This window comes from Corvus moneduloides, chromosome 1 (assembly GCF_009650955.1).
Source record: "Corvus moneduloides isolate bCorMon1 chromosome 1, bCorMon1.pri, whole genome shotgun sequence".
Taxonomy (NCBI): Eukaryota; Metazoa; Chordata; class Aves; order Passeriformes; family Corvidae; genus Corvus; species Corvus moneduloides.
In genome coordinates this window covers 62105343-62118307 of record NC_045476.1, presented here as the reverse complement: position 1 = coordinate 62118307, position 12965 = coordinate 62105343, and the positions used below count along the sequence as shown (strand labels likewise).

Below are 12965 nucleotides of genomic sequence, written 5' to 3'. Positions count from 1 at the left end.
GGCAAATGATGCAGTGCATACACACTTAACACTTATACACAGTTGTTCTCATACTTCATTCTCAGCACTTCCTATCATTTTTTATAAGCCAGCAGCTTTAAAAAATGTTTGAAAACAAGAACAAACAGCACAATAACAAGAGGAAATATTCTAGTCTGCATTGCTTTTTAGAAGAAAATCAGCACTACTGATTTTTGAGACAAAATTAGCAAAAGTACAATACAAGAATTAGATTTCATTCCTTCCTGTAATATATCTAAGTGATTGTATAAAATAACTACAGACAAACACATCTGGTATGGAGTAGATATTCCTGGAAAGGTTAAACTTATCAAAGAGAGAAGAAATGCAATTTAATTTATCAAATGCCACTAATAATACTCAAGGCTTAATATTAATTAATGTAAATTTTGTTTCCTCATCTATAAGACAGATAAAATAACATGATTCACCAAATTGTGACGTCTTTTGCTTATCCGTCCAAAAATAGCTTCCAGTTATTTTGAAATTAACTGGCTGAGAACTCAATGCTGAATTGAGAATGTTTAACAGAGTTTGATCTTCTCTGATGCAGAGAAGCCTGCATAAGTCACACCTCCTTGTAAGGTGTTACCTATTTTGAAAGCACTTCAGTCAGTCAGCTCAGAAAAGGCTCACTGGAAGTAATCACTCATCAGAGTCTATGTTCAGACCTCTTCTCTCTTGGATTTAGTAGTTGTTATCAATATTTTGTATCAAGAACACCACATGACAAAAACACCAGTAATTATGTTCTTTTAAGTAATATTAGGAAAAAAAAACACTCTTTCTCATTAATAGTTTCTGTGTTATTTAAAGAAATTGGACTGTTTTTTTAACAATAATTAAAAAAACAGGCCTGAGGAGGTGTATTTACCATTTCATTTATTTTATCCACTTAAAACTTAACATTTAGATCCAACACAGTCTTATGATCAAAGGAACAAAAATGATGACTGACATGGTTTGATATGATTTGAAAAACAGATCTCCTTAGTAAGTAAAATAGGAAGGAGGCTCCTCAAAAATGTTTTACATTCAGAATTCTGCTAATTAAGTTGTCCATAGAGGAGTAATGATGCCTAACTGCAAATCTAAGACATTTCAACTTTTTTTTTTCCCTTTTTCCTGTTTTTTTCTGAAGTGCAAATATGACTTTTGCTGGATATGCTTAGAAGAATGGAAGAAGCACAGCTCTTCCACTGGAGGCTACTACAGATGCACTCGCTATGAAGTTATTCAGCATGTAGAGGAACAGTCCAAGGAGATGACAGTAGAGGTAACAAATGAATGTGTGCATTTGAAAAATAGCACTAAAGTTGCAATTCTCCATTTAGGGTAAGTTTAATCAAAATTCTTCCAAACCGGAGTTCCAAATGGAAAAATACACCCTTAAACATATCAAAGAGAAAGAAAGAAAGCACTACTTATTTGTGGATACATAAGATTTTTGCTTTTGTCTGTGCTAACAACCACTGGTGACTTTACTCGACTCATTTTACTTCTCTGTGACATGGTTTCCTTTTGTGAAATGAGCAAGCTGGTCCTGTAATTAGCTGCTGTGCACTACAGAAGACATGCCTTAATTCTGGCTTTTGGAAAGTTGCTTTAAATAGCAGGCACTGACAGTGTATCAATTCTTTGGCCTTGTGAATGTCTCTTACATGGCACTCAGCATTGTGTACAATACTTTATATATAGCCTGAATAGAAACAGTTCATTATTTAATTATATCTGATGGTGATTGTTGTATTAAATGATAATATTTATTTTGATTTCTTTTGTTTCCCCATTATTTTCCAGGCTGAAAAGAAGCATAGAAGATTTCAAGAGCTTGATAGGTTTATGCACTATTATACAAGATTTAAGAACCATGAACTTAGCTACCAGGTATGGGTCAGCCCATTTTTACTGATGTTTGTTTCTGTTTTATTAATCGAAAAATAATTATCTAATTGTATTTTGTTTATTTTCTTTTTCCAGTTAGAACAGCGCCTTCTAAAAACAGCCAAAGAAAAGATGGAGCAGTTGAGTAGAGCTCTAAGTGGAAGTAAGTGCTGTGATCTATGTCTTTGATTTGAAATCACATCAACACTGATATGGCTAAACTGTTCTTTTTTGGATAGAGCTCACATCAGTCTGCTGTGTGATGTCATCCCTCCAGTACTAGAATTTGTAAACATTGGATGAAAGTTAAAAGTACAGTAAATCTTGCCTATTCCAAAGCCTCAAGAAGGAAGTAGCATTAGTAAGGTTGAAGCTAATGTTCTGTGCTTATTTCTTTTAGTAAGAACACTGTGCAGTCATTGAGAATTTGCTGCTCTTTACTTGCAAAATATTTAACTGATATGCACAAAAGTAATGCTGACATCAGCAGGAAAATACTTTCCCAATGCTTGTTTCATATTGCAGCTGAGGGAGGCTGTCCTGATACCACATTCATTGAAGATGCAGTGCAAGAGCTTCTAAAAACTCGCCGCATTCTTAAGTGTTCTTATCCATATGGATTCTTTTTGGAGCCTAAAAGCACAAAGAAAGAAATATTTGAACTTATGCAGGTAATACATGGATATATTTTACTTTCCTAATGGGACTTTATTTTTTTTATATTAATTATTAGTGTCTTTCTGCCGTTTTTGTAGTAAAAAACTGACATACCTGTTTTGTATTTATAACCAAGTTTGGAAAAGTAGCATATTTTTTACATCACTTTGCAAAGGAAAAGGATAAGGACAGATGGAAGGGGAAAATTAGAAAATTTCCTGTTAATCTGCTTTCTGAGGGTAACATTTTAGCTTCAGCCTTCATCTCCTTCTCTAGCTTCTCTTTTCTTTCTTTCCCTTCTGACGTGCCTGACATCTGAGAGGAGGCAAAATTGGGGGAGTACCTGGGACTGCTGCCTCCTTTCCTGTCCCTTAGGTCTCTTGAGGATGCTCAATATTTCAGAGTGCAGGGAAATCCTGCTCCAAGCTGGAGGACAGAATGTAGGTCAGTAAAAGAGTAGGCTCTGGGGCAGATATTTTGGCGTATTTTGGTATTTCATAAGGTATTTTCAGGAAAATGGATATCATTCTGCTCAGTATTTATGGAGAACAGTTCTTCCTGATTTGCATTTCCCTGTAAAACTGTTTTTTCTGTATTGTTAACTATTGCAGACAGACCTAGAAATGGTCACTGAAGACCTTGCACAGAAAGTGAACAGGCCTTACCTTCGGACGCCTCGCCATAAAATCATCCGAGCAGCTTGTCTTGTGCAGCAAAAGCGACAGGAGTTCCTGGCCTCTGTGGCCCGTGGTGTTGCTCCTGCAGACTCTCCAGAAGCACCCAGGCGCAGGTAATCCACCCAAAACACTGCACAAATCAGAAAAAGTTCATTTGATAGCTACCAAAGTGGGTGAATCCACTGCTGTTCTCTGACTATGAGGTAGATGCTGAGCGTGGTGGTTGTAAATCACTGTGATAGTGATATTTTCTTGGACGTTTGATCCTTGTGGAATTACAGCCTTTGGGGAAAAATGTATTTTTCTTTTTCAGGATCACTGCTCTGTGTGTTGCAACCTAAATTGCTTCCCCATTTGTGATATATTAACAATTAAATGTCATGATTTCCATTTCACTTTCTTCCATAAAGATTGTCACTAAATCCCTGGTACACTTCAAAAATCTCTTAAATAGTTGCTAAACAGATCAGGCAGTTCTGGAATAGTCAACCATTTAACTGTAGGGTTTCAAAATTAATTTTGAGTCAAGAATTAAAAGGGAAGACTTGTTAAGTTTAGAGAGCTACAATCGCACTAGTTTTCAGATTTCAATAGGTTTTGAAGCTCTGGATGTTGTTCAAATTCATTCTACTTCTAAATTTGATGGTATGTCTTTCCATTTTACAGCTTTGCTGGTGGAACATGGGATTGGGAGTATTTAGGATTTGCATCCCCCGAGGTAAACTATTTCTTTTTAATTTTTTAAAATTTAGTTCTGCATATGCTAGAAACACAGGTATGATCACAATCTGCATGACAAGCTTCCTTATCTTGAGTCAAAGCATTTCAAGTTGGTTAAGCTTTCCATTTCATTTATTTCACAATAGAAGGAAATATATTCGTAGCTAATTGTGCAGTGACTCTAAACAATGCCTCTAATATGGATGTAGTTATCTAAGGTGGCATTAGACACACTTACTTTGCATTCATCATTTTCTAAGTACATAACCAGTTTTAAAATTGAATATAAACTGTTGTCTGTGCACTGGAGAACCTTAAAGTAATAAATGTATGAAATTGTGTAGGTTATTTTTGAATGTCAAATGACATTAATTTCTGCTACTTTTTTAACAAATTAATATTCTACGATCTTTATATGGGAAAGAGTAAGTAGTTTTTGAGACTCTGCTCTAAAAAAATGAGAAGCTTCCTGTAAAGCTTTCCCTTATCATCTTAATTTTTATTTAATGTTTTGAGAACATTAGATTAAAGCATTCAGTCAGAAAGGAAACTTCATTTCAACATTTCCTTGTTTGCTGTTTTCTTTCTAGCTAGTCATTTTTAAACATCCTAGAAAACTCCATGTACTTTTTCTATATATTTCCTTTGCTATTGTTGGTGAGCATCACGCTGGTGAGAACACGGCTCGCTTCTCTACAAAAAATCAGCTGCTTCTCCTGTCCAGTTCCTTTAGTTCTTTTGAAATAATCCCACATCTGATAACATCAAACTCATTGTGATCTTACTGTATCATCAATGGAACTGGTTATGAGAAGAAGCTGGTAAGAAATGTGTTAAAAAGCTGTTTAGCAGTAGGTTCAATTGCAGCTGTGCTTAGATGATCTGCTTGAGTTTTTATGATTTGCCTAAATGTGGCACTGTGTGATGCAAGTTGGTTTCTTTGCTACGTAACTATCACGAATACTTGCAACCACCTATGGTAAAGGAATTTTGTAAAATTAATAATGGTCATCTGTTTATTTTAGTGAATTTCACTGCAAAGTATTTTATGTAGAGCTGTACTTTTACTGATAAGTACTAGAATGACTATGCATAACAGATTATTATTGAAAATGAAATCTTAACTGGTTTTAGCAAGGAATGCTGGTTGTTGTAGAACACTGTGTGAAATCAAGATGTTCCTACCCAACAAAATTAAAACCTCTTTTGCTCAACGTAGAAAATTGTTCTATAAAATAAGAAATAAGGTTTCATAAGTGATCATTAAGATCTCTTTCTAAAGGTTAATAAGCAACCAAAAATTAAATGGCTATTGGTAAAATATATTATTTTACTGCAAACAAATGATTGCTAAGATCTGGTATGATGAATAAATCTTTGTGTTCAGTGATCACTTCCCATGATTCCTTTTCTGGTTCAAAATGATATATATTTTTTAAATAATTCAGTTACACTGTTCTATATCAAGGTTTGATTTTCTGTTGTTTGAGGCACCACCTTGCATTTAGAAAACCCCTGAGATCCCTAAAAGCTGGAAGAATATTTTAGAGAAGAGTCACTTCATGTTTGCCTTGTTTCTTTATGGTGTTCCATAGACTAACAAGCATATACCACTAACTGCTGTCGAAGACAGAATGTTGGGCTAAATGGACCTGTTGTCTGGTCCGATAAAGCTACTTTTTGATGTTCTTACAATTTTCATGGATAAAAATCTGCCCACACTCACGATTTTGTGACTATTCTTTTTGTCTTGCATATGTCTTTGGTCTGAGAAAGTTCATGGAAGAAAACATACTCTCATGATACCATCTACGTTAATAAGGTCATTGTGTAAGAGAAATAACACTTCTGGATTTAAGTTTTAGGTACTTTAGATGTTGATGATGAAGAGTTAATATAGGAAAGGAAAACTAATGGTACTGTTACCTTTCCCAATTCATTTTGCCGAATGAATCCTTTGGATTACAGATTTCCCTACTTGGACCTCACAGAAATAAAGAACAGTATTCTTTTCTAAAGAGAAGAGCAAGTACCTGTGAGCATAGTTTTACTGCCTTGTGTGAATGAATAACTGAAATTAACACAAGGTGCTACCTACACAGTCAGGTTCAGTGTCAGTTGGACATACCAGAAAAGATACCTGGAAATTTCCTTTCAAGCATAAAATTAGTTCCTTCATATTAGGAAAGCTAGGCATATTGTATCTAAGTATTAAGATAATTAACCCTTGGGATGTTAGCTTGATGTGGTCAAGAGTCTTTTCCATAAATGCTATATGAACTAAGTACGCACAGTATGAGAAAATACAGGCTGCAGGAGTTCAAATCTGTATGGTATGGCTCATTAGTAGCTTGAGTTAAGCAAAACTAGAGGAGACTTGTAATTCATGGAATAAAAATCCATCACAGACTGTCCAGTAGAAGAGTGTCAGATGTGGCTTAAGAAGTTCTGGAGCCATAGTGTCCTGGAGGCTGGGAAAAGTGTATCAAGTCCCAGTGTATGTCTGCCAGCTTTCTGTAGTCTTTATTTTCTACTGACAGTTGCTGGCAGCAGAGATTCTGAGATAATCTATTGGTCTAATTTACATTAATTGTTTTTATGTTCCAAAATCACTGGGTATGCATTTATTAAAAAGTGTGTCAATATGTGCATATATAAAGTTTGGCATCAAAGATTTTAAACAAGAAATGTGTTCTTGGAATTGTTAAAAAAGGAGATTGCAAGTATTAAAATATTGGTAGTACATCTAGTTGTTGGTTGGTTTTGTTTTTTTTTTTTTTTGCTAATTCATTGTTTTATAGATTTAGGATTACCTTGAATTTTTTTGTTATTTATGTTAAGCGTTGCATGATCCAACTTGCAATTCATTTTTCTGAAAGTGGGTGATTTTATAATGAACATATAAAATCACATATTTTTTATAAAAATGTGGTGCTTGTTACTCAGCAAAATAGTACTGCATGCTGCCCTGTGTTTTGTAACCTTTGGTTTATGCAGGAATATGCTGAATTTCAGTATCGGAGGAGGCACAGACAGCGTCGACGTGGAGACATGCACAGTCTGCTGAGTAATACTCCAGACCCTGATGACCCCAGTGAGAGTACATTAGGTACGGACCTGTCTGGAGCTGCCTTTTTTCTCCTCCTGCTTCAGGAATTGCTGGTAGTGACCACAGTGTTTGTTCTTCTGTGGATACACTTTAAAGAAGTTTCAACTACATTGCTGTATTTTCCAGGATACAACATAAAGGCTTGTCTCTGCAGTTTTTTTATGTGATCTTAGAAGTGTTGTTGGTTTCACTGTGGCTGCTGCTGTTCATAAAGAGAAATGCATTGATCTTCCCACTAACAACTCCTCAGCTGTCCAGCACAGGTTTGCTTTTCTGAAGAAATTCTGAAGGTCACTCGTACATACACCAGCTCTTACACGCTAATGAAAAGAACCAGTTGTGCACAGCGTGTAGAGTCTACAGGTCTGTGGAGGAGAGTCACAAGGCTGTATTCCAAAACTGCTGTATTCCAAAAGGCAGCCAGGAAAGAAAGCTGTGACTTCCAGAGTGCTGCTCTTCCGAGCAGGGCTATGGCTGGTAGCGCAGTCCCGTAAGGTCTCTCTGTGACTTGTCTGTCTGGGCTGGCTCAGTTCTGCCAGAACCTTAGCAAAGGTACAAAAATAGCTTGAATCCAAATCTTACTGTGACACTGTTTCTGCAGAGCTGCCAGTTTGCGTGCTCAGTCTCTTAGCCACGCTGCACAAACTCTCACTGCTGTGTCTCAGGAACTTAACACATAGCTTGTTCTTTAAAACCAAAAGGAGAAATCCTTTATTGAGGAAAAGGATCACATGCATCATTTATTTTAGAAAACGTAATCAAAATTTTTGTGAACTTTGGTTCTTCCCTATTACAAATAAAATGCAAAACCATCTTGTTAGTTCAAGGACTAGATTTTGACTGAAAACTTGGATATAGTAGTGATGGCCAGTGCACACTGTTAAAGCACACAAGAGAATATTATTTTATCACAGTCTATCACATTTTGAGTTTTGGAGTGGAAAAATCCGTTTTCCAAAGTCAAAAGATCTACATTTATTTTTATTACAGAGCAGTTTTTTCTGGAAGCAGCATCTTACTTCTATTTTTTGTTGGTTGTTTTAAGAAAACAGCGATGTCAGTAATTGCTGAAGTATTCATTAATGACTCTACTCTTAATTGTGCTGTACTGTTACAGTAAAAGTTATTACAGTGTAATGTTAACATTACAGTTGAGGTTTTGTCTTTCAAAGAACAGAGAAATGGGCAAACATGGTTTGTAATCCACCTGTAAATGCATTCTGTATTTGTGTCCACATGCAGTAATTTTCAGAGCTTTCCATATATCATGTATGTGCCTTAGAAGCACTTTGCCCCTTCTGCCCATGCTCCCAGTGGCATAGCCCATCCTTTCACAGAGAAGGGTATTGAGGGCAGAAAGGCACAAATGAGCCAGGCAGTCACTCCTAAAACAGTGGGATTGGCATTTCACCACCGTATAAGAGCTGCTGTGGCAGGAGTGGTTTGGATTATTTCATTCAGAGTGAATAAAGGAGTAAAATTACACAACTAGAATCCAAAAGGAAGGAAGAGATTCTGTCAGTAAATAATAGTGGAGGGGGCTTCCTCGCTGGTTCTTCAACCGCTTTTGTTTTGATTACCCAAACAGACACTCAGGAGGGTGGCAGCAGTAGAAGACATGGCACCTCCATGGTGAGTTCAGCTTCTATGGGTATTCTGCACAGCTCTTCGCTTCATGACTATACCCCTGTCAGTCGCTCTGAAAACCAGGATTCTCTTCAGGTATCTCCCCTAATCTCTTCTCCATTCTCTCTGCTTTGCTTGCTCTCCTCTGCTCTGCCTTTCTGTATCATTTTGTCTCTGCAAATTTTCTTAATTCTTCAATGAGAAAGGGAGAATCTAGGACAATAAATTACACATTCACACTGGTAAGAACTGCTAAACAGTCACTGACATAACAATAGTCACCTTTTAAATTATGTTGTCAGCTCTGTTGGTAAAAATTGATTCTGATAAAGGACATGTAGGAATAATGAATGAATTTCAGATTTGAGCCAAAATTACTTTTCATCCAAAATATATAACAAGATGCAAGTTTTATGCTGAGAACAACCTTATGTATTTCCACAGGCTCTGAGTTCTCTGGATGAAGATGACCCAAACATCCTGCTAGCTATTCAGCTGTCATTACAAGAATCTGGCTTGGCCATAGATGAAGAAACTAGAGACTTTCTAAATAATGAGGCATCTTTAGGAGCAATAGGTACCTCTTTGCCTACAAGACTGGACTCAGCTCCCATAAGTATAGACAACCCAAGGGGTGCTTTGAGCAGCTCTGAGCTGCTGGAACTCGGTGACAGTCTGATGAGACTGGGTGCAGGCAATGATCCCTTCTCAGCCGATCGTCTTCATTCACACCCCTGCAGCGAGACAAGAAGCGGATTATACTCAACATCAAGTGATGCTGAATCCAGCAGTCAAGATCCCAATACCAATGAAAATCTACTTGGAAATATTATGGCCTGGTTTCATGACATGAACCCACAGAGTATTGCTCTGATCCCCTCAACAAGTACGGAAACAGATGAGGAGTTACAGCAACCCAGTACTGAAGATGGGTCAGCAGGGCAGCCAAATCTTACAGACACAGGGCTGGAGCCTCAGGAAGAGCATGCACTGTTTGAGGATGCACTCAAAAACGAAGGCAGAGGAACCCAAACAGAGGAAAGCACTTCTGAAGAAAACATTATTCCAAGTGAAACAGTATCACAAATTGGCGATAATAACAGGGAGGTAACAAGCACCCTAGATGCTTCAGGGGAGAGTTCAAGTCAGACTCCTCAAACCTCAAAGGAATGGACTGAACATGTGCATCTGGTATGAATAAAAACTAAATCTGGAGTAAAAGAATGGCGGTGACAGATGGTACAGTATGTGGAGTAAGCATTATGGAGGCTTTGATCCACATAATTGCAGCTCAGTTGTAACCACTGACGTAACAACGGATATTTAGGAGTTCTCTTGAATTGTAGTTCTTCATAATAATGTGAACCTTTCAAGGAATATCCTTTGCATTTAATTAGGTAGTATTTGCCTTTTTGCTCTCAAGAGAAAGGAATAAGTAGGTTGTATTCCACATTCCTAATACAATGCAGCATCTGTTTAGCCTTAGGTTGATGATCCTTGACTTGAAACTACGGATTAAAGGCTTACACTGATTATTTTGGTTGGTTTTCCTAAGAAATAGTTTATTCCATTTTTTAGAAGTCATTATTTCACCACAATAACATCTAGCAGTTCATTTGCATTTTGGTTTTGTTTTCCATAATTTTTCCTTACTCATTTTTCATTTTTGTTAGCAGTGTGAACGGAGGTATTTAATGCTTCTCTGTAGTACTGCTCCAGGAACAAGTTTTAGGGATATTCTTTCCCTTTAAAATCAAAGATTTTTTCATGTCTATTTACAGTCCAAATGTGCCAAACTGTGAAAAGTTAACTGGCAGTAGCCTAATGAAACAGTGCAGTGTTACTCTATCCAACTAATCCCACAATTCATAGCAGTGAAAGAAACCACTGGGTAGCATTGCTTCTCTAAATTTAACTGGCATATGTTGCCATGGTGACTGCATTTAATTAAATGTAGCCTGTATCTTAAGTTAATAAAACCTAATGCTGCTGTTAAACAGTTATTTTAAATATTAAAATACAGTGAGTTAGCAATAGCTATGCTGTATTTTAAGAGACACTTTAATGGAAGTGCAATCATAGTTCTTTGTTTTCATAATTCTACAAAGCATTTTATGCACTAATAGTGCAATTACTTTTAATGATAACATTTTATAAAAATGTAGGAATACAGAATTTTCATATATTAGCCAGTCCCACAATTAAAAGTTCAGATAACACATCCTGCTCAACATGTTACGGTGCCTTTGCCTAACCCAACTGGACAGTTGCCACAGTTAAGTAATTCAAATTCAGTGTTTGTTCTGGAGTAACTATGCTATTAATTGCAAAGACCTCCATAAAACCACCCATGGCCTTGCCTTTACAGTAAATAACTAAACGTTCAGTCAGTGTTTTTGCATATACAAAACACTACTAGGTATTTGTTCAATTGCACAATATTCATTTGCTGTGTGATTACTGTTTAGTGTAAGAAAAAAAATTGAAAAAAAAAAACCAAACCACAAAAAAACCTTTTCCTAGTTGTTGTACCGTGAAAAACAAAAATACTGGTTTTAGATTTGCTTAAAAGCATCAATCTACAGTTAGTGAGATACAATGGTACAGTATGTAATTACAACTAGAATAAGTTGTTCAAATGGCTGTTTTAATTACATATAATCAAAACTTTTCATAACATGAGCAAATTACATACACTCCATTTTAACTTTTGCTTAACTGTTACCAGAGATTTGTTGATATGATATAAAAGTTTATTACTACTGAGTGTGTATAGGCAAGTCATGATAGCAAAGTTTATGTATTGATTACTGTGAGTTCAAGTGAGTGTTTTGGTAACTAATTCATGCAAATCCAGCTTTGGAACCTTGCAGTTATGAGGTTCATATTAGTAAAAAATGAAATAAGAATATTTTACCCTTACCCCATAAAAACCTTGTCCATTTTTCAACCATCTTTAGAGAAAATGAATTAGAATAGTCTAAATAATCTTCCAACCTTTCCCCTAGCCACCCTAGTCCTGACATATTATTGAGCCTTTGAAAAATACCTCTAGGTATAAAGTCCTTCAACTAAAATGGTCCTTCATGAACTGTCATCATGAATTGGTCTTAAAGTTGTTTAACTCACATAGCTTCCTTGAATGGTAATTTCTGAATAGAAAGATTCTCACAAAAAGATTGTGTATTGCATTGAGATGTCTTTGCAGTAAGATATGTAAGAGTGCTCTCTGTGAAGATAGTGAAGTTTGTGGGTTCTGGTTTTTTGTAACTTGGTTAGGTTGTGCAGTATATCCATTGTTTCCGTGTTACTCTTATGAGCATGAGATTAGCCTATTAAATTTGTATTTTCTTGGTACTTATTTTAACACCATAGTCATTGACTTTACAATTCAAAAATAAAAGTTTGGCAAGACTATTTTGTAAACCTGTTAATTTTATAATGTAAAAAAATTACTCTAACCTTGAATTGTTACTTGCACTTTCATAGTCTATACTTGATACATTCCCACTTTATATACAAGTAGGATACTACAACCATGTAGATGTTTGGCCAAATGAATGCTGTTAATAATATGTAAAATTCTTTGATTAAACATTTATTACTTAAACTAATTCCGTTCTGTCTTATTACATCTTAGACTTACTGTAGCAGATCCTTGAGACTGCTGACAAACATTTTTAGGATATGTTCAGTCCTGTGCCAGATTAGTTGGACACCACGTAGTAAGTTGAATGTTTTGATTTGTAAATATAAGGTACCATCATTAAGCTTTGAAAAAAAATCTAAAATAGAATTTGTCTTAATTGCTACAGCCATATTGTGCACTTGTTCTTTGTAGAGCAATGCCTTGTCACTACAAGTAGTGGTGCTAAAGAGGGGGGGACTAATATTTGTGAAAGATTCTGTTAATTAGTGTTACTTAAGTGCCACTTAATATCCACTCTCCATTGTTACCAGGAAATTCCAGAGTGCCTCTGTTACATTAACAGCACTAAACTACTTTGTTCATTGTTACACTCATGTCATCAGCTTCCTCCACCAAGCATGCCAAGATCGTGGAATCACAGACTGGTTTGGGTTGGAAGGGACCTTAAAGCATGTTGTTCCAATCCCCCTGCCTTTCACTAGACCAAGCTGCTCAGACCTCCAACCAGCCTGGCCTTGAACACTTCCAGTGATGGAGCATTCCCAACTTTCTTGGGAAACCTGTTCCAGTGCCTCAGCACCCTCACAGAAGGCCACTGTAACACTCAGGGAGGCTGGTGAGA

General features: G+C 36.3%; 1 protein-coding gene across 6 annotated transcripts in view; it reads left to right on the top strand.

Moving 5' to 3' along the window:
* Positions 1–12308, top strand: part of ANKIB1 (ankyrin repeat and IBR domain containing 1) — an 89746-nt gene extending 77438 nt beyond the window's left edge. For 4 of the 6 annotated variants that reach the window (XM_032112282.1, XM_032112301.1, XM_032112292.1 and 1 more), the window contains 9 exons: positions 1163–1297; positions 1822–1908; positions 2002–2068; positions 2431–2576; positions 3174–3352; positions 3906–3957; positions 6957–7068; positions 8657–8790; positions 9139–12308. In XM_032112282.1, coding sequence (XP_031968173.1) covers positions 1163–1297; positions 1822–1908; positions 2002–2068; positions 2431–2576; positions 3174–3352; positions 3906–3957; positions 6957–7068; positions 8657–8790; positions 9139–9891 — 1665 coding nt within the window. In that variant the 3' untranslated portion in view covers positions 9892–12308. The remainder of the gene's footprint in view (positions 1–1162; positions 1298–1821; positions 1909–2001; positions 2069–2430; positions 2577–3173; positions 3353–3905; positions 3958–6956; positions 7069–8656; positions 8791–9138) is intronic. The other 2 variants (XM_032112311.1, XM_032112319.1) reach the window with 2 other exon arrangements.
* Positions 12309–12965: the final 657 nt, after the last annotated feature.